A 21,022-nucleotide genomic window follows, 5' to 3' on the forward strand; every position below is an offset into this window, starting at 1 on the left:
GGTAGGGGTTTTGGCATCTGTGGTTGTTGAATTTTTAAAAGTTGCAGTTTAGTGCATAGGTTCAGTAGTTACATTAATGTTAATAACTTCTAGTATAATAAAACAATTTGAAAGCGCCTTATAATTTATGACATTTTATATGTGATTTGTTGGAGACGGTATAATGTACTTTCTCCTTTACAGGATGTCTTAAAAATAAGCTTTCAAATTAATTTAAAATAGATTTAAGGTAGAGAAACCCAGCTTTGAAATCAGATAGTCTGCTGTAACTATAGAATATAAATGGAATGGAAACTGGATCGTATCTGTTTCTTAGGAATATGCTTCAAAAATGTTCGTATTCAGATAAAATTTTGCTTTTCCCTAATAACCTTGTACATCCCCAACCTTAAACTCTCCATCTCTCTTAGGCATTCTGGGCTCTCGTACCAGGACACCTGATCGCTTTTATCTTGACCCTCATCTTCTTAGATTTAGGGTTAGCTGGTACACTCTAATTTACCTCTGAAGCACTTGTGATCCTATTACTAGCCATTTGTTTGCCAATAACTGGTGATTGCTCTACCAGTAAAATGGAAATTATGGGGTTGGCTATATGTTTAAAGAACATGCCACTGTTTTTGAAAACTTTAGAATTTGGTAGATGTAGAAATGTACACATAAATGATAGATGAAAAAAAAATTTCCCTTTGGAAGTATGTTGGCTCAGTCCTGATTTTTATTTATTTTCAGAAGTTCATGTCTTAAATATGGTGATAAAGAGGTTCATTCTCTATTATACCTGGTGTATTTTAATTGGGCCCAGATACAGCATGTTTTCTATATTTTATCACTTTGTATTTATTTTAGCTGGCTCATAACTGGTAAAATCATTTGTTACAGAGTTTAACATAGGTTAGCCTTTTGACTTGCTACCTTCCAAGTCTAATGTTTTGAACTCTCACTTGACAGTTTAAAATGTCTCATATCAAATAGGGAAGTTGTTCTTGAGTTGTACAGTAATTAGTCCATCTTCTTATTTCTGTTTCCTATGGAAATTCATTTTTTTATCTTAACTTAAAAGCTTTAAAATGCTTTTAAATGATTAAATTCTTTGCATTATGATGATCACAGTATGTTTTAAACCTAGTTTATATGTATACATAAAATGTAGGCTGAACTTGGAACACACTAAATTATCTCTTTACATTATTTCCTTAGTTGATTGTCCTGGAAGTTGAGTTTAAATGGTATCATTAATGCTAACTTTCATTGAATCTTTATTATACTTTGGCATGTAGAATTTACAGTGTTCAGCATTTTAGAAAAATATTTAGGATGTACACCTGTTCCACATGGATGAAATATATGCTGTTTATGAATTTTTGATGTATGATCTCATGATGTGCTTACTAAATTTTAAAGCCAAAAGTACCATGCTACCTGAGCATATAAAAAGTTATGGCATAGTACAACTGTGAAAAAAATTTTATTTCATGTAATTGTAAAGTATTTTTAAGGTAACAGAAATTGCATGTGATACTTTGTAAGGGCTGGGGTTTCTAGTTTGTTTTTCTTATATCTTGATTCCTCCCACGTTTGTCTTTTTTTTAAGTGTTTTTCTTGTCTCTTCTCTGTTGCTTAAGTACGTGACACCATATTATTGGGGGAAATGTCTTAACTGTTTACAAAAAAGGAAGTGATTAATTCTGGAATAAAGACAGTTTTGACCTCTACCTAGTAGAAGTGGTTTAAAAATATTAAATTTGAAACTTGTTGCTCAGTTTTGAGGTAATCACAACCTCCCAGTTCTCTAAAATGTGTTAGGATAGTTGGGAATGATGTGTATTTGATAGTAAAGGCAAATTTTACCTGTTCCTGGGGTTAAAATTCTGCAAGTGAAATGATTAAAGTCCTCAAATTTGATTATCAGATTTCCTTTGAGAAATCTGATACACCAAAAAAAGGAAACTAAAACGCTTGTAAATCCTTTCAATAAATACTTAGTTCAGACATTTATCAGTGAATAAAGCACTATGGAATAATGCCTAGTAGATTCAGATGTCTTTTTTTGGACTTAAAGTGTGTTAACTTACTATATTTGATTTTTAAATAGACACCAAATCCTACTGCAAGCGAGTTTATTCCTAAAGGAGGATCAACCTCCAGGCTGAGTAACGTGTCCCAGTCAAATATGTCTGCCTTCTCTCAAGTATTCTCTCACCCATCCATGGGAAGCCCTGCTACTGCTGGATTAGCACCAGGTAAGTTGAGTAACTGTTTCCAGTGAGCCAGATACCAAACCTGTAAGCACCATTTGCTTTTAATTTCTCACAACTGGAACTATATACTTGAATGATTCACATTTTGAACACATTAATGGATTTTATGTTGTTTTTGGTACCATAGGCCAAATTTATACTTCAGAAATTCAAAGCAAAATTTAAATATGTGTGAAAGTTATATATAAGGAATTCTAAAAGCACAAATGTAAATTTAAAGGAGAAAATGTTTAGGAAAAAAAAGATCTGGACACTGGTGTTCCCCTATTTCTTAAAGGCAATGATGCTGTTTCACGCAAACACTTAGGTTGAAGCATCTGAAACAGAGGGGCTCTTGATGAGTATGTGTGCTTCAGAATCCTCCCTTTGTATGAAATTCCTTAAAAAATAATTTTATCTATGTCATTTTAAATATGTCTTCAGATACATTGCCTTTCAGATGTTTGGTATCATATAGAATAGTAGAAAAGAAATGTAAAACACGTCATCGTGTAGGGAAGCAGAACTTCCCAGTCATCCATGTGCCATTACTCATAATGGCACAGGAATTCGAGCAAATGCCCTTATACCCAGGGGCCCTGAGGCATAGTTCAGAGTGACCCTTCGAGAGACCAGTGGTTCTTTGAAGTCCCTCTTTTATCTTAAAAACTATGCAAATTTTGTGTCCTACTCCATAACATATGTCCTTATTTTAATATAAAAATATTAAGATTTCCTTAGAGAAGTCACATCACCGATCCCCATTGCCATGTACCTTGACTAGAAAGGTAAGCTATATAAAATCATGTTGAATACGTAGTAAATGCTGAGTAGGTTGTAAAGTATTTGAGCTGCCCACGCAGTTTATGTTTTTAGAACCTGTATTAGAAAACCATGACTTGGTCTTGGACATTTCAAAAAACAAAAACAAAACAAAATATTACACACATGAAAAGAAAGCCAAAAGATCTATCTGTATAAGCCTGAAACTAGTTACTGCCTCCAGGGCTTTACCTGATAAGTAAATCTTTGGTTTTGATACTGATATCTAAATCTAGGACCTTTTAGGAAGAAGAATGAAAGCAGATAATGATAACATAATGGAACACGGATCTGGTTTAGCATATATAGTATCAAGTGTACTCAGAGCTTCAGTAACCTTGTGTTGCTAAGGATTTTATCAGTGCCTCCTTTTCCCCACCCCTCCCTCACTTTTCATCCCCCTCCATATCTCCTCTTCCCTCTCCATTCCTTCCAATCCCCCGAGCCCCATACCTACTTTTTCCTCTAGTTTGGCTCTTTTCAGGTTTGGTTAAATTTGTAAACATTTCCCCTTCTTCCCTAGAGAGCCTTGTCAGAATTGAATATCTTCTCGTAGCCTAACTTGCAAGCTTACTCCTCATAAGCTTACTTGCAAGTTATATGCTGCTATGATTTTTCTCCCATTGAAGTATGTTCACGTTGTTTGCAGGAGCTCAGTCTACGTGTCAACTATACATTTAATATTTCTTTGAGATCGTCCAGACTTCTGAGCAGTGTTTTACTTTACCTTTATATGTTGGTTTATAAAGCACTCGCAACAAAGGGATCCACATGCCAGTCAGAAAACTTTGGCTTTCTTAATTATCAGTTTATTTTGACCTAGCAATATATCCTCTCTTGTTTTAAAAGTGAAATATTTTCTTCACATATTTGATCAAGCTACTTCAGGCTTAACATTTAAAAAAATACCCTTTTTACATATCAGTGGAGTTAAAAATGTTAAAGAGAGTTTTAGACCTTGAAGATGTTTATTTAAAAAATCCATTGAAGCTTTAGAATTTTTTTAAGCTTTTCATTAGGTACTGGTGGGTAAAAAGGGTAGGTAAGGTTTTTCAGTGGTCCCAGTTGGGCATCACAATATAAATTTAGTGTGAAAATAATTAATTTTGAAATTATATTAGCTGAAAAATAATTTACTCTTCTACATAGCTATAACATTAAAATGGTCATTCTGCTTCCTGTTAATGAAAATAATTACTCTCTGGAACCACTGAAAATAGGTCAGCATATGTCATATTAAATGTGTTCCTGAATTCTTTTATAAATACTATTTCAGAATTGTTCTTCATTCAGATAACCAACTAAGCTGAAATATTTCCCCAAAATACTAGAATAATAAATGGTTTTACATTTACTGTTTCTCCATATTTTATCCTTTTAGCTAATAACTTAATCTTTGAAGATGAGCAAAGAAAAAAAATTAACTCTGCCTTACTTTTAAAAAGCCATTTTACCAAAATAGTTTGTTTTCAAAGATATAATAAAATTACAGGACAAGAAGAGACTAAAAAAAAAAAAATTTTTTTTTTAACCCCTTCCATATCTTTCGTCACTTCTTATCCATAAATGTCATCTTTTTTCAAGGGCTGGGAGAGGTTCTTGAAGGTTTCACTTTAAAGCTGTAGAATAAATAAAGTGGTAGAGTTTATAGTAGAACTGCCCAGTAGAGTTTCCAGGGAACAGCTGGTGGACTTCAACTGCTGACCTTTAGGTTAGCAGCCAAGCTCTTAACCACTGGGCCACCAGGGCTCCTTACCTATCTTTCTGGTGATCTAATTTATCTTCAGTATTTCTTATCTATTGTAGATGTAACTCATTGATCACTTTCAGCTGTGTAATTTTATTTTCTCTTTTATCTTGATTTCTATCTAGAAATTATTGCTCTTGATAATGTGTCAAATTACTATCTTTCTAAAAAGTATGAAACCTTAAATACTTTGACACTCATGTGTAAACTAGAGTAATGTCGTTTTTATTATGTATGCAAAAATGTGCATCTAAATAAATTTTGTGACCAAAAATGTAAAAATATTTGAGGGAAGTTGAATTCATATTAAGATTTTGGATGTCCTCAAAATTGTCAGGTACAAAAGCAGCACAATGCCTGGCACAGAGTAGGTCCCACGTGAGTAAATTCCTTTTTTAAAAATTTGTTTTGATTTCTTAAAAAGAATACAAATCATGTTTTTGTTTTCCAAGTTTCAGTGTAGGAAGTAAGACTTTATATGGAAGTTATTTGAATTAGTTTGTAGCTAATTAGATTTAAAAAGCATTTAAAATGGTTAAAATAGGCAGCTCATGTTAGTTTCTGTTGACTTGTGTACATAGCCACTTAACTCTGTCTCAGTTGAAGAAATCAAAGAACAGTACATTTAGTTGTTTTATAGACATTTAGCCTGAGGACAAAGCTGAATTCCCAAGTATGTTCTGCAGAGGTAAATGCTGTAAGAATATTTTGGGTAAGATACTTAACTTGGAATTCATTGTCTTTGAGAACCTCCTAAAATTATATGCCTGTTTTGTTTTTATTTGTAAATCTGCTTTTTTTTTCTGTGGGTACAGCTTATATTAGTCTCTCAGAGGTTCACAACCCCCCCCAAAAGTGAAAAACTAGTCATTTAACACATCTTTAGCAAAATTTATTTCCAGAATGTGGTATAAGAACATTTTTAAGTAATCCGTAGTCTGCAGATACATTTTTCTGATAGCTCTTGCCTTACACAACATTTTAAAATAATCTCCTGAAATGTGTTTATGGCCAAGTATACGAAATGATATTTTGTGCCACAAAAAAATAACCGTATCGTGAGAATTGCTGAACGTTTTTTTTCATTAGAATGTCTCCTGAATAGTAGACTTAGTGAGTCAAATCTTAGTGTCCTTTAGGTTTATTTACCTCAGTATTAACGAATCCACATGACCGGAAAGTAAATGAAAGTGATTGTAAGAGAGGTCACAACAGGAGCACACATTCCTGAGTCCTGTTCTGATGTAGTATCTGGTGGCTCAGTGCACACTGGTGACTCAGGGATTTGAGCAACTCTTTTCTGCTTAACTGTGTGGCTACTCCGGGGTGGTAGAGGGGAGTTCTTGACTTTGAAAATGCCACCACCGATTTATAAATGAGAAAGAGATTTGAGTGGCTTTTAGCATTTCCAAATATGCATTCCTTCAGGATGAAAACAGCACAGACTTTTTTTTGAATAGTTACCTGTTGCCATCGAGTCAATCCTGACTCATGGCGACCCTATATAACAGAGTAGAACTGCCCCATACAGTTTCCAAGGACTGCCTGGTAGATGCGAACTGCCAGCCTTTTGGTTAGCAGCCGTAGCTTTTAACCACTATCCCTGTGTTTTATTATGAACTATCATGGCAAATCTCAGATGCTTGACTCCGGGAGGAACGTCAAATTATTATAATAAAGTTAACATTATTAAATTACTGTATTCATTTATTACTAATTTTGTAGTATTTTTTCTTGCAAAAATTAAAACAAAATACTTATGTTCTTAGATCAAACTTTTTCAAATACTCAATGATCATTTCTTATACATTCCTGAGGATGATGGTGTCAAGTTGATGGGTAAAGAAGGCTAATATACTTTATTTTTTGGTTGGGGCAAGATGGGGGGCGGGTTGGGGAAGAGAAAGGAAAGAAAAAAGAGGAAGTAATATTTAGCATTTTTGTTCAAAAATGTTGAAGCTTTTTATTAATATTGTAGCCTAAAAACAGAACCACTTATTTTTATAATGTCGAAGGGTTTGGGGCAAGAAGATCCCTTTCAGTTTTAAAGTTCTATGCTGAAAAATAGTAAAATTCTAGATCCATTAGTCTAGGGAGTCTTCATATCACTGATGAGGAAATAGAGGCTTAATTCATGTAAATTACACAGTAGTTGGTTTATGCAGTTATCAGATACTGGCCGTTGATGTAGGTGGAATCTTGTGCCCGGTCTAGAGGTGGGTTTCTTGACAGATTGTCATCGAGCCTCTGCTTAGTCACTTGCAATGATAAGGAATTCATTAGCTAACCTAGGCATCCCAGTCTACATTTAAACAGTTTGAATAAAAAGAAAATTATATCTTATGCTGAACCAGACTGTGTATTGTCTGTCTTCCACCCACTAGTCCTATCTCTTTCTTTTTGTGTTGAGTAGAATAGATTAAAACCTTTTCCACATGACAGTACTCTGTTATTTTCTTTTTTAGATTAATTGTGTGTATCTGTTCTGTTTGGAAGACTTAAAGAGGGGATAGGGCAGACTAGGGAAAATGTCACGAAAATTCACAAATTGTATCAGTCAAATAAGTCATAAGGGCAGGAACACTGGTGTGGGTAAAATTAAAGGCACAGTTCTGTGTTACTAGCTGTAAATCTACTGTGACGTGCAGCTAAGACATGTACCGTTGGGAAGATAGTAAACTCTGCCAGTAGGGTGAAGTTACGGTCTTGAAGATGGTTAATATCTAAGCTCATATTTAAAACTTTACTGTGTATCTTTGGTTTTACATTAAAATCACTCCAGGCCAAAAAATCTATACGTAGCATTTTAGATCGTTTTATGTTTCATTAAGCAATAAAATTATTGAAAATAAAAGTTAAAAAATATTTACATAGTTCTTAAACATTACCCTGTCTTGTAGGATGTAACTCTTTTTCTTTGTGATTAGTTTTCAAAGATCTGCAGTTAAATGGATTTTCTGGGACAATCAAGTAATTTTACCATAACTTATTTTGATATTTCAACCTGAACTGATTTCTCTGAATTGTTTTTGTGCTAATACAGGTAGTTTAGCACTAAAGTATTATTCTTAATTGTTTTAATTATCAATCTAGATTTCCTGAGCATATTAAAAATTCCTCAGGAAGGGACCATGTCATTTCTCATATAGCACAAATTTAGGCAATAAAAGGTACTTAATAAATGTTTACTTGTTTAGCTAAACTTTATTTTGTATTGGAAAAAATTACATAATTTATTATCTCTTAAGTACAATGAATTTTAATGATTCAGTAAACATCTTTGAAGAGCTTGTAAAAACCGCACGTTGGGAGCATGTAGATGAATAGTCAAAGAGGAACAGAAACGTGCCTGTTGGAAAAGTGCAACCACATCAGGGCTAGAGCCGCTGTGTGTTTTGAGGTGCTAAAATATTCTTATAATCAGTTAAAGTATTTGTAAGTATTCTTTTTAAAGTGCATGTTGCCATTTTTTTTGTAACTACTTTGTTTTTCAGGTATATTCAGCAGAATCACTCACTCCTTTCCAGGTTCTCTAGTTTGGGGATTGCTTTCTACATTAAAAATTAAATTACAAACAGGTTATCCTAGATGCTGTTTTATGGTTAAGATCAGGGATTCCCAAGGTTTTTGCGAAGAGGACCTTTTTATTGCCCTGTGATGTTGAGCTCATTCTAGAAGGGGCTGCTCTGTGTATGCGTGTATGTGGGGACAGACTGTGATGTCCCAGAGAAGGTTACTCATTGTAGAACTGTAGAACTTAACCAGGTTGGGAACGCCTGCTGGCTATATTCCCTTCCCAGTTGGGAATTTCAGAAAACTGAGGCAAGACGTTTGTGGCGCAGAGGGGGATGTGGCTGCTGCAGCTGGCTTGGAGACCTGCCAGGTAAGGCTTAAATAGCTACCTGTGGATGCTGTTCTGCTGACTGGGGATCCGTGGTTAACATGTCCTGTTAGGTTTTAGGTCCCTGTTGTGAACTTTGTGTTTACTCTCGTTGTATTGGCTCGCTTAATCCCATAGTAGGGGGTGAGGGCTGGATGGGAGTGGTAGGGGATCCCTTCAACTGCAGGTTACAGATTCGGTGGTCTACAACTGCAGCCGTGTCTCCTGCTGCTCCTGGGCAGCTTTCATTGCTTTACCTCCTGAGTGCTTCAGAACATACTATCAGCTCTTCCACTAAAGTAGCTGTGAGGCTTTCAGCGCATCACTTGATTCCTGCTTTTTAGTGTCTTCTTTTCTGTAGAAGATAATATTCGATTATTTAAAGTCTTTTTAACCTAAATAACTATTGTTCTGCGACATGTGGGTCAGTAGGAGTTAAGGACAGCAAACACAGACAGAAACGAAGTCAGTGATGAGAGGTAGCAAAAAGGCAGGAGTGCAGTTGTTGTACGAGACTTAAAAAGGACCATAAAAGCCATACCGGCTTCTTGGATGTGCTCTGTATAGGTCGAGAACCCCACCAGTTCTACTCTTGCTTCATAGGTGGATCTCAGAGCAGTTTTGTTTCAGCGGTATAAGATTAGAGTTGGGTGAATCTGAGTGTCGTAGTAGCTCTGAATGAACTGAGAGGCAGAGAGCATGTGTTTGATAAATGACTTCATTTCTTAGCTGGATGTGGAGGGCTAGAAGTTAGTCTTTTCAGTCAAGTAGGTTGAGAACTCCAGGGCTCATTTCTTCATTACTCTTCTGGTTCGGTGGTGTCTAGTGCATCATAGGTATACAATGGGCAGGAGTACTGGTGTGAATCAAATTACTATGTGGTATATGTTACATGTCTAGTTAGGAATGGTCCTCTAATTCTGTAGTAATGAATTGAATGGTGGCAGCTCCTTCTATTTTTTGAACTTTTCTTTGGTTTTTCTCAGCTTGACTAGTTATAGTCATATATGAAAGCCATTCTTGTTTTTTTTTTAACCTTTCAGATGTGGAGTTACCATAGAGTAGGGCATGTGAGGAGGGTCTTGGTAAAAGGAATTACAGATGTAGCCATTTTTAAACTCTCAGCATACACAGCACATAAAACCTAACCATGAATGTTAGCAAAGTCTCATATGTGGACTCCTTGTTTATGGTGATAATACTTAGTTCTGTACTTTTTCTTTTGTTTTTTTTTTATTGTACTTTAGATGAAGGTTTACAGAGCAAACTAGTTTCTCATTAAACAGTTAGTACACATATTGTTTTATGATATTGGTCAACAACCTCATGACATGTCAACACTCTCCCTTCTTGACCTTGGGTTCTCTATTATCAGCTTTCTTCTCCCCTCCTGCCTTCCAGTTCTTGGCCCTGAGCTGGTATGCCCCTTTAGCCTCCTTTTGTTCCGTGGGCCTATTCAGTCTTCGGCTGAAGGATGAACCTCAGGAGTGACTTCATTACTGCACTAAAAGGGTGTCTGGGGCCTCTTCTCCAACGGCTTCTCCAGTCTCTGTCAGGCCAGTAAGTTTAGTCTTTTTTTGTGAGCTAGAATTTTGTTCTACATCTTTCTCCAGCTCTGTGCAGAACCCCCTATTGTGATCCCTGTCCGAGCAGTCAGTGGTGGTAGCTGGGCACCATCTCGTACTGGACTCAGTCTGGTGGAGGCCGTGGTAGATGTGGTCCATCAATCCTTCGGACTAATCTTTTCCTTGTATCTTTAGTTTTCTTCATTCTCCCTTGATCCCAGAGGGGTGAGACCAGTGGAGTATCTTAGATGGCCACGGGCTTTTAAGATCCTAGATGCTACTTACCAAAGTAGAATGTAGAATATTTTGTTGATAAACTATGTTACGCCAGTTAAGCTGGATGTTCCCAGAGACCATGGACCCCACAGTCCTCAGCCCAGCAGTTCCTTCCCTCAGGGAGTTGCGATGTGTCTGTGGAGCTTGCGTGACCTTGCCTTGTTGGTTCTGTACTCTTTCATCATGGCTGTCTTACACATTGATGTGTCTGAATTATGATGTTTCTTATGATTTTTTAAATAATGTACCCAGATTTTTAGGTACAGTTACCAGATTTTAGAGTGATGTTCTTACAAATAGTAAAGTATGGTCACTTTGGGAGGGCCGGGGGTGTGTTCTTTTGAGAAAATTATACAGGCCCATAGGACTTTAATATAGTTTTGGTTACCAAACTATTCTCTAAGCCGTAGTTACTGTGCTCCATAATGTTACTACTCACTGTGTGAGATGTGGTAAACTAAACTGCTGAAACAAATATATGCAAATGTAATGGCTTAACACAATAGAAATTTTTTTCTTGCTTTTGTAACAGTCTGGAGTAGGTGTTCAAGTTGGCCGGGATGTTCTTCTCAGTTAGGTGCCCAGGTTAAGTGGTTTTTAGGGCATATCCCTCAGTAAGCCGGAAGGGAAAAGCATGGAGGCACATGAGTGGTGGGAAGTCGTCGTGCAGGGAGCCCGGAAGTTTCTCCAGTGATGACTATTCACGAAAATCTGAACTTGTATTTTTTTGAGACAGCCGGGCTACATTTCTCAGTTATCTTTGATACAGAGTTACAACAGTTGATCCTGTTTATCTTGTGTATTTTATTATTTTGTGTATTATTTTGGACATAATCTCATTTACACCTTTTTTTATCTATTCCAAAGAAACCCCCACCAAAGCAGTTTTAATAACTGATTGATCTAGGATCATGGGAGTTGAAGCTTTTAGCATACTTGATTTATTTGAGGATAGCAGAAGGTAATGATTTTAATGTCAAAACTTAATATTTTCACAGAATCATTTCAAAGTCTGCAGTACTTCATTGCTTCAAGCAAAATGTAAGTTTTTATTGGTGACTCGTACTTGACTGACTGTGCCTCAGTGATTGTATTGAGCCAGAATACAAGGGATACATACCTTTTTGGATCAGCTTATAGTACAGTTTGCCTCAACATGATGCAGTTACTAAGTTATTTAGCTTTTCCATTGCCCTTCTGCCCCTAGTTCTTTGAAGCTTTTGTTTTGCTCTTTGAATCTTGTAAAGTGCCTGAAAGTAGTGCCTTGAATGGACAGACTTATGCAAGCTTATTTGAACCATTTTTGTGAATTTTTACTGGCTTTTTATTGATGACTCATGTGCTTTTTAGTGTTCCTGTCTTTAGGAGAGTGGTTCTCAAATTTGAGAGTTTATCAAATTAACTTTTTATAGTTAATTTCTTATTCAGTAGGTCTGGGTTTCTTATTCAGCAGGTCTGAGTGGGTCAGAAAATTTGCTTTTCTGACATGTTCCAGGTGATGCTGATGCTGCCGGGACCCTGTTTTGAGACCCAGTGCGCTCGCCAGTGCTTTACCCAGTCTTCTCTGGCCTTTGGTAGTAGTATAGCTTATAGCCTCTTTCTCCTCCTCCTAGACTGCTGAGGGCTTGAGAACACAAATATGTTTTTTTTTAAGTACTTTTTTTTATCTTAAGTAAGATAAAAGCTTTGGGTCTAGTACTTGAACTGTTGCCAGTGAATAAGTCACACGGCCTTTAAATTATCCTTTGCCTGCCTGAGGCTAGTTTTACTTCCTTCCTGGTTCCGGATAACTGAAGTTGTGAGATAAGAGACAGTTATATTCACTGTTACAGGGGTCAGTGAATACACATTGAATCAAACTGGCCAACAAGGATTTCTTCTACCTTGGTAATGTGAATGGGACAGAAATAATGTTAGTTACTAATCGTGCTACATCTAAATAAATTTTTGAGAATACTTTAAAAATGAATCGTATGAGCACTGTGGCCATTTACAGTTTTAAACCACATGAATCTAGAACTAGTAATCAAATAATCTTTCATTTACATGTTACCTTTTAATGTGTATATATTTAAATTGCTCATAAAGATCAACTAATTTGTTACTAGAGAAATAAGTGTTTAGCGATTCAGTCACATTTTCTTGAAGTTAAACTTTAATTTTTTTGCTTTTAATTTCACACTAGTTTTTATTCATTGCAGAGAAAACCAGAATTTAAATTGCATTGGTAACTATTATTAATCTTACATATTTTTGTGTGAATTTCTATAATTAATTTTCACGATGAGACACTTGTCTTAGAGTTTTTTTTTTTTCTAAACAAGACAGAGTTCATCACTGTGAATGAAGAAGAATTTGTAGTCACTAACGTTCACCATCACTTGAGGAGGAAAGATGATTCTTTTGATCCCCAGAAGTTGAGTTTGTTAGCTAACACCTTTTCTTCTTCCATTTCGATCCTTTGTTTACATCAACTAAATGTTACCATTTAAAAGATTGCCATCATGGTAGAGCTATGGAAGCTCTATCGTTTCAGGTCATTTGGCAAAGTTTGAGAGCAGGCGGGTTACTGTTACGTTTCTTCAGATGTTGTGGTGACCAAAGTACAGGTTACCTCCCATATAGGGCAGTGAATAAAATGCCTTAAAATTATAGTTCAAACCCTCACAGTGGCTTTTAAAAGATGTGGATGAGTTATTCATATAGTTAGGGATTTGAACAGTTACATACTGTGTCACATTCATAGTCAATATTTCAATAAATATTTGTTGAAGTAATTAATGGCAACTCCTGTGGAAGTGAGACGATTGATAAAGGCATGGCTGAAGGTAGTCCAAAGGGAAGATTATGATATACAGATGTGGAAAGCAAATAGTGCAGGCTACGGTGTCCATCAATGTTACTGCAGGGCATGTGGTTGATAAAACTCAAGTTAAATTTGAAATACCAACTAATAACATGTGCATGAGTTTGGACAGTGAGTTTAAATAAATGTTGTGAGGAAGCTTTAGGATACTTGATAGTTTTATTAATGCTTACAGTGTTTCTAATATCCAGGTAGTTTGATTAATTTTTATCACAGATCTAGATCCAGCCAAAAGAAGCATGGTGATATAAATTAGTTGCTGAAATCTCTAGATACAGAGGAGAAAAGCAGAAGCGGAAATAGAGTTACATTTATTTTGACCAGATCCACATGGCTTCTAGTAAAGGTTATTTACATTTTTAAAAAAGATAAAACTTTTTGGAAGTGTGTTGAAACGTCATTTTTACTGTGTAATGGAGAGAGAAAATATTTGTACTTTTAATCAATTCATGAAGTGGTATAATTGAAATGTTAGTGTAATCTAGTAGAGCAACAGTTCAGACTTTTTCTATGTATTATATTTACCTAAAAGTGAAAATAATGCTGTTCCCCCCCCCCAAAAGAATGAGATAAAAAAATTCTTTATTGGTAATATCTTCATGGCTTCATTCATATTAATATATTTTTTAGTTTTTTTTTTTGTGGAGGCTTTAAAAACAATATTTGAATTTCTTCTACTCCTTATATCTACAAAATAAGGGAGTTGGATATTCCCAAGAAGTGTCCATTAGAATATTACAAGATTTAAGGTAGGCATTGAAGAATGGCAGAATAAGAGTAGGATCAGGTATACTAGAAAGACTGGAGGATCTTTGAATCGAAGTTTCAGTTTACCATGAGTCTAGAATTTGAAAACTGCAAGGATAGAAAATTACTCTCTCACATCTTAAAAAACATGTTATTTTAATGGTAGCTTCTGATTTAACTCTTGTACCCTTTAGGTGAGATATATTTGCGTATAGAAGATGAAGCTCTACTAGTTTAATTAAAAAAAAAAAAATCTATGAAATGCATGCTTCATAGGCATAAAAACCAATGGACCCCCGGTGGCGCAGTGGTTAATGGCTGCTACTTGGAAACCCTGTGGGTCAGTTCTGCTCTGTCCTGTAGGGTCACTATGAGTCAGAATTGACTCGATGGCAGCAGTTTTGGTTTTTGTGTTAAGAACCAGAGTAAGTATGTTTAGGTAAAGAGGTCCTTGAGTTCTCAGAGGAGTAACCTTTATCCAAAAATTGCTTTTAAATGAGTCGGAATCCACTCGATGGCAGTAGGTTTGTTTTGTATTTTCTTTGATTTTATTCTCCCTTTTATCCTGTTGGGTTAATGCAGTCTTTTGTTAACAGGAAAATAACTTCTATTTAAGGTCTGTGGTGAATATCATTCTCCGGTCTAATTGTTGTTGTTAGTTGCTATCATTTCTGACTCATAGCAGCCTCATTTGTGCAGAACTGCTCCATCGGTTTTCAAGACTGAATTTCTAGAAGCAGATCGCCAGGCCTGTCTTTCAAGGCACCTCTGTGTGGGTTTAAACTACCAGCCTTTTGGCTAGTAGCCGAGCGCATAACTGTGTGCAACACCCAGGGTGCTTCTGTGACTCTGAATATTCCCCCATCTTATTTTTATTTATTTATTTTTTTATGTATAGATGAGCTTTTAGGTTAGGCCTGTTCTAAAACTTTTACCCGAATTTACAGACTAGAATAGAATACTGTTTTCTTAGCTTTTTTTTCTTGAGTAAATTAATAGATGTCCAGCATGCATATTACTAAACTAGAAAATGAGAATTTTAAATCAGTAATTCTCAAATAAAGGCAAATGTATTGATGTAATTGGAAGAATCATAGATAGTAACTTTGGATGCCTACTTTCAGTAATTGTTAAATAAAAACTGGGGAAAATTAAATAATCTCATGCCTTTTCATAAATTATTAATGGTAATGAATCTTAAATAATTTGATTAAAATACTATAAAAATACTATGAATTCGAGTTGTTTTCTTGTTATATACAGTTCTGTATATCTTGTATGTTTACTTATATTCCATTTTATTCATTCGTACTAGTACTTCACATAGTATCATTTTTAAATTGGTTATGCATTTTTATCTTTCATAGAGGAGCAAGAATTTTTGTGATTTGCTCAAGTGTGTTGTTTCCTAATACTTTGGAAACTATGACAGTCTTTCTCTTCAAGTTGTGTCTTCTTTCCTTTGAGACAAAAAGTATATTGTGTGGTTGTATGCATTTTTTATGTTCCAGATTATTTGTGTTTTGGACATTTTATCTATTCCTCTGGGAGATTAGAGCTACCTCAGGATGTCATAAAATCACAGTGGAGATGAAGTAGGCTTTCATAGTTTTACTGGTCAGAAATCAGGCTTATAGGCTGTCTGATCTACCTCATCTCCCTCAGTATTCTTTGGAATGATTGTGTTTGCAATTTATGATTTTTCTCTAATGAAAAGTAGTTTATTTCAATAGAAATACTCAATTTTGTTTTATTAAGTAAAATGACCTTGCTTGACAAAATAAATATTAACACATTCCCAATTTTTTGAATGTTGAAAAAATTTGAGAGTTTTAAGTGTTATTGAGAGATATTGCTTGTCATACTTAACTCCTGGAGATAATTTTGTATGTACCTATATTCACAGAAAGTAATAAGAATACCCCCTAGGGTATACTAAAACCAGTGGGGAACCTGACTTAAAAGAATGGACTATTTTAAATAGTTTTGTAAAGTAGTCCTTTTGTTTTGCCACTGTTCTGTTACTTAAATTCGTTTGTGTTCATGTCCTTGAAATACTTCTGAATAGAATGGATTCATGTTATGGCCTGAACCGTTAATACTAAAAAAAACTAGTAATGAAAATTTTGTTAAAACTAGGTTGGCCCATTGTTACTATTTTAAAGGGTAACCAAGGTATGCACATTGACATACTCCAAGATGCTTTGAAAACATGCATTCCTGCCCAGGACCCACCCTAAGCCTGCCAGTCTGGTCTTTTACCTAGACCCTCTTTTTCTCTTTCCTCCGGCCCTGCAGATGGCCGTTTTTAGGAAGCTTTTCAGGTAGTTCTGAGGGCCAATCCTGACGAAGATACAATGCTTTAGGAGGTTGTGGCGGTGGAGGAGCATGAGTATTGCCACAAAGAGGTGGAACAAGGCTTTTTCTCCTATCAGATGCTTTCAGTTCTATATGTTTATGATTAAAAGAAAATGTTAACATATTGTCTTAAAAATTGTCAGTATTAGGAATTTTGGCTTGATTGTTATGGAGCTATTGTCTATGTGAATGCGGATGTATAATTTTTATATGATAGGGTTGTCTTGGCCCTAATCTTTATAGAAGCAGATCGCCAGGCTGTGCCACTGGTGGATTCAAACTGCCAACCGTTAGTCTAGCACAAACCTTTTGCACCACCCAGGGACCTAGAACCATGTCTAGAGCTCAGTAAATGTTTTGAATTAAAATAATCAAGGATTATTATTAAAATACTACCAGATTTCTTTTCTGATTAAATAAGCCTATTGCTTTAACTCTGTCTCATGTGAGACCCACTCTTACTATAAAGTACCTATCCTATTTTTGAGACTGTGTCTTTGAACATGGTCAGCCGTTGGCCATACTTACTTGCCCGAAAGGCTCTAGTTTCTTGAGACCTTGCTTACTTTTCATCGAGTAGGTCAGCTGCCTTTTTTTTTCCCGCAAAGCCACATCTAATTCTCCAGTCAGAATTAATATCTCCCTTCTCTGTGGTTCTGTTATTGCCCACTGCCGTCGAGTCGATTCTGACTCATAGCGACCCTGTAGGGCAGAGTAGAACTACTCCATGGGGTTTCCAAGGAGCACCTGGTGTATTTGAAGTGCTGACCTTTTGGTTAGCAGCCGTAGCTCTTAACCAGTATGGCACCAGGGTTTCCCTGTGATTCTGTAGTGTTTTGAATATCTCACAATATATATTTTTAGATTTTGTCTGTATGTTTGTTATATTTATTCCCTCACTGAAATGAAATGCATCTGAAGACATTTTAATCATTTTATCTGTTATTGTGACCACATATAAAGGCTTAACAGTAAATGTTAAGAATGATATGTTTTAAGCACTTTTTTGAGCTTTATGGTAGAATATAAACTGCGTGAGGTTAGGGCAAATCTTACTTCTGGAATTCCTGGAACCTTGCTCAGTGCTGATCTTACGTAGTGGTCCCAATAAGCTCGCGTGTATAGATAGAGATCACAATTCCTGTGATGCTGTGAACACACAGATTACTCAGGGCCTCCTCTCAGACCTAAGTCGGGAGCTCCAGATTGGAAGCATTGGCCTTTAGCTCCATTTAAAAAAAAATCCACAGGAGATACTGACAGTATACTCCTTGACTTCCAGAGAAAAAAAATACTCAAAATAGCAGAAAATCTTGAGAGGTAAGATCTTACCTGATTTGAATGAAGGTAACCAGGGGAAAAAAATGTCAGGGAAGAGGAAAGGTGTGAAAGGTGGGTCCTAAAGGAGAGGTTGGATTTTTTTGAACATTTGAAACACGGACAGTTGAGAATCAATGAAGTTTGTTGTTGTTGTTTCTATTTGTTTGTTTTATACAGTTTAACTAGCGTAATACAGAAATTCCCACTCAGTGAATTTGCAGAAAGATCAATCTGAGGTAGGAAAAGATGGGAAGAAAATTTCAGTTAGGCCAGGGCCCTGCTGGAACCATTAGATGATTGTGTTCTGGGAAACTTCAGAGAGTCCTCTTGAGTGACAGTGGGGCAGGGCTATTTATGACCTGATGCTGTGGTTTGTTTTGTTTTAAACATACTATATACCTTAATACCAGTGTTTATCAGCTAAACGCCAGCCTTCCAAAAGTGGTGATGATTCTGCATGGCAGTTTAAACTATTAATTAGTGCTTATGGATAGGTCTATTTACCTAAGGGAAACCCAAAATTAAAAGTGCAACAGTGATTCACAGAGCTCTGCCTTAGACTCAGTCACTGCTTTTGTTATGTGGAGTTTCTTCTTCTTCTTGTAGATAATACTGTGTTTTCGGTGAAGGTTTGCACAGAAGTTTAGGTTCCCATTCAATTTCTACACAGATTGTTGAGTGACACTGGTTACATTTTTCACAAGGCATAAACATTCTCATTACGTCCATTCTGGTGGCTCTGTTTCCATTAATCGGGTTTCCCTGCTGGGGTTTGTTTTTTTTTTTTTAAATCTTTTCAGATGAATAGTTTTGAAGTCTGCCGTTTGTGAAATACTCTGACATGGAGCACCATCATCCCTGAAAAAGTAGAATATCATTTTGTTTTAAAATTAGAATTGATAGATTTTTTTTTTACCAAGAAAACAAAAAAAATTAGATTGGGCTGAAAATGGGAAAGCTTAATGATAAATGACACAAAGATAGGGAAATGTTTCATATTATAAAGTACTTGATACCGCTCTCAAAATCTTTACCAACATTTTATTTGCCATTAGCATCTTGGAGTGTGGCATATTGGTTTTTGGAGAATGCTGAAATGTGGGGAGAGGAGACTAGTAGGAAATAAGAATGGAAAGAAGGATTGCAGCACATCTTGGTTACCCTTAGCGGGAACTTGCAACACAGCAAGCATCAAAAACAATAGACTTAATTACCGTTTATGCCCCTGGAGAACCTTTGAACCAGTAGAATCTGATTAGAGCTTAAAACAGTGGATTTCAAACATTTCATAAAGCAGCTTCTGGTGAAGTTGCTGTGTGCTGTTGAGTCCATTCCAATTCGTATCGACCCCATGTGTCAGAGTAGAACTACTTATGGGGTTTTCTAAGCTGTAATCTTTACTGGAACAGATCGCCAGGTCTTTTCTCCCGTGAAGCTGTTGGGTGGGTTTGGATCACTGACCTTTGGGTTAGCAGCTGAGCACCTAACCATTGTGCCACCAGGGCTTCTAAATAACCTGTATAAAACCCCAAAATCTAAAATTATATAAAACAGGTAAAACATATTTTTACAGGGTCAGAGTTATAAAATTCATTCAGAAAGTTACTCAGACTAACAAGGCTGTGTGATACTAACAAGGCTGTGTGATATTTTGTTGAATACAGTTTGAGATTAGTGGGTGAAGGATAATAGTTACAGTCATACTCCTCAGTTTCCATTTTTCCATATATAGCATTGTTACATAAATAACGCACGCCTTCTGTGTTCATTTGCTGGTCGTGCCCTCCACCTTGAGGTATTTTCATAAGCACACTATGCTGTTGGCACTTGTGAGGGTGCCTGGTGGTGGGGGGGGGAGAGCTCAGCTGGCTAACAAATGCAAAAGATGGGTGTTAAATTTGCACAAAAATATGGTAATAACATGAAAATCATGATTCACATAGATGTAGCATGTTGTTCAGTTTTATTTGAGTACACGTGAATGTAAATAAAGATTATAGCAGAGTTGCTACCTTACCTCCCATTGCTGTTGAGTCATTTCCGACTCATTAGCGACTTAATAGGACAACGTAGAACTGCCCCATAGGGTCATCTTCACGGAAGCAGACTGCCACACCTTTCTCTTGCTGAGCGGCTGGTGAGATTGAACCACTGACCTTTTGGTTTGCAGCTGAACGTTTAACCACTGCACCACCAGGGTTCCTAGCTGCTCCTTTACTAATAAAAAATTCATACGTATGCACAGGGGTGACAGGAGAGAGATGCTTTAGTCTGAGGTCTGCATGAAAATATCCTAACCCAACACAAGTTACGAGTGTTGGGGTTGATCTCTGGGATGTTAAAAATGAATAAACACTAACGTAGACATACATCTGTGATTTTATTATTGGTTTAATAAATAGTAAAAAATAGATAAACAAAATTCAGATCGAGCATCTGTTGAACCCCGGACGCAATTTTGGAAGCACTAGGGTTCTACTGAATATAGTTTGAAAACTACTGACGTAGAAGGGTTGTTTCTCAAAAGGAGGGAATTTATCAATAATATACAGATTAAAGGGGTCCTGGTGGTGCAGTGGTTGAAGTGCTCAACTGCTAACCTCTCTGCCACTCTGCAAGAGAGGGATGTGGCAGTCTCCTTCTGTATGGGGCAGTTGTACCTCTGTCGTATAGGGTCGTTATGAGTTAGAATCGACTTAACAGCAGTGGGTTTGGTTTTGGGTTTATAGAGATTAAGGAAGCTAGGAAAGTTGCAGCCTTTCTCATTTGAGATTCCTCATCTGAACCACAGAATACAGAAAACGATTTGAGTGGCTATTTGGTTATTTCTCCCAAATGTTACATAACACCACATACAATGAGTGCCTAGCTCATTAGGGCTTATTTCTCCTGAAACCCCAGTTGCGAAAACCTGGAAAAGTGAAGAATCATTCAGGTGTTAAAACACACACGTGTACAAACTGAATTACCAAAATGTCACCCAGTCCCAGTGCCATGTGGCTATATTCAAATGAGTAGTATTGTCCCACAAGTCTGAGCTCTGGGTGTTGAGATTCTTGCCTGTGAATCAAAAGTTTTCTGTATTACAATTTGGAAGTTAAAAGAATAAATTTCAAATTGTTATATTTCACAGCTGAATAACTAATAGCATTAATACATTAAAAAAAATGAATGGTTCTTTCTCGAGGCATGTCTTGCGTT

At 36.2% G+C, this 21,022-nt stretch overlaps 1 protein-coding gene across 3 annotated transcripts in view; it reads left to right on the plus strand.

The window, feature by feature from the left end:
- The window catches only part of PAN3 (poly(A) specific ribonuclease subunit PAN3), a 171,450-nt gene that overhangs the window by 85,476 nt on the left and 64,952 nt on the right, over positions 1-21,022 (plus strand). For all 3 annotated transcript variants that reach the window (XR_007515085.1, XM_049867478.1, XM_049867477.1), the window contains one exon: positions 2,096-2,243. Coding sequence is in view for 2 of the 3 variants with exons in the window: in XM_049867478.1 (XP_049723435.1) it covers positions 2,096-2,243 (148 nt within the window). In the remaining variant the exon portion in view is untranslated. The remainder of the gene's footprint in view (positions 1-2,095; positions 2,244-21,022) is intronic.

This window comes from Elephas maximus, chromosome 23 (assembly GCF_024166365.1).
Source record: "Elephas maximus indicus isolate mEleMax1 chromosome 23, mEleMax1 primary haplotype, whole genome shotgun sequence".
NCBI classification, from domain to species: domain Eukaryota; kingdom Metazoa; phylum Chordata; class Mammalia; order Proboscidea; family Elephantidae; genus Elephas; species Elephas maximus.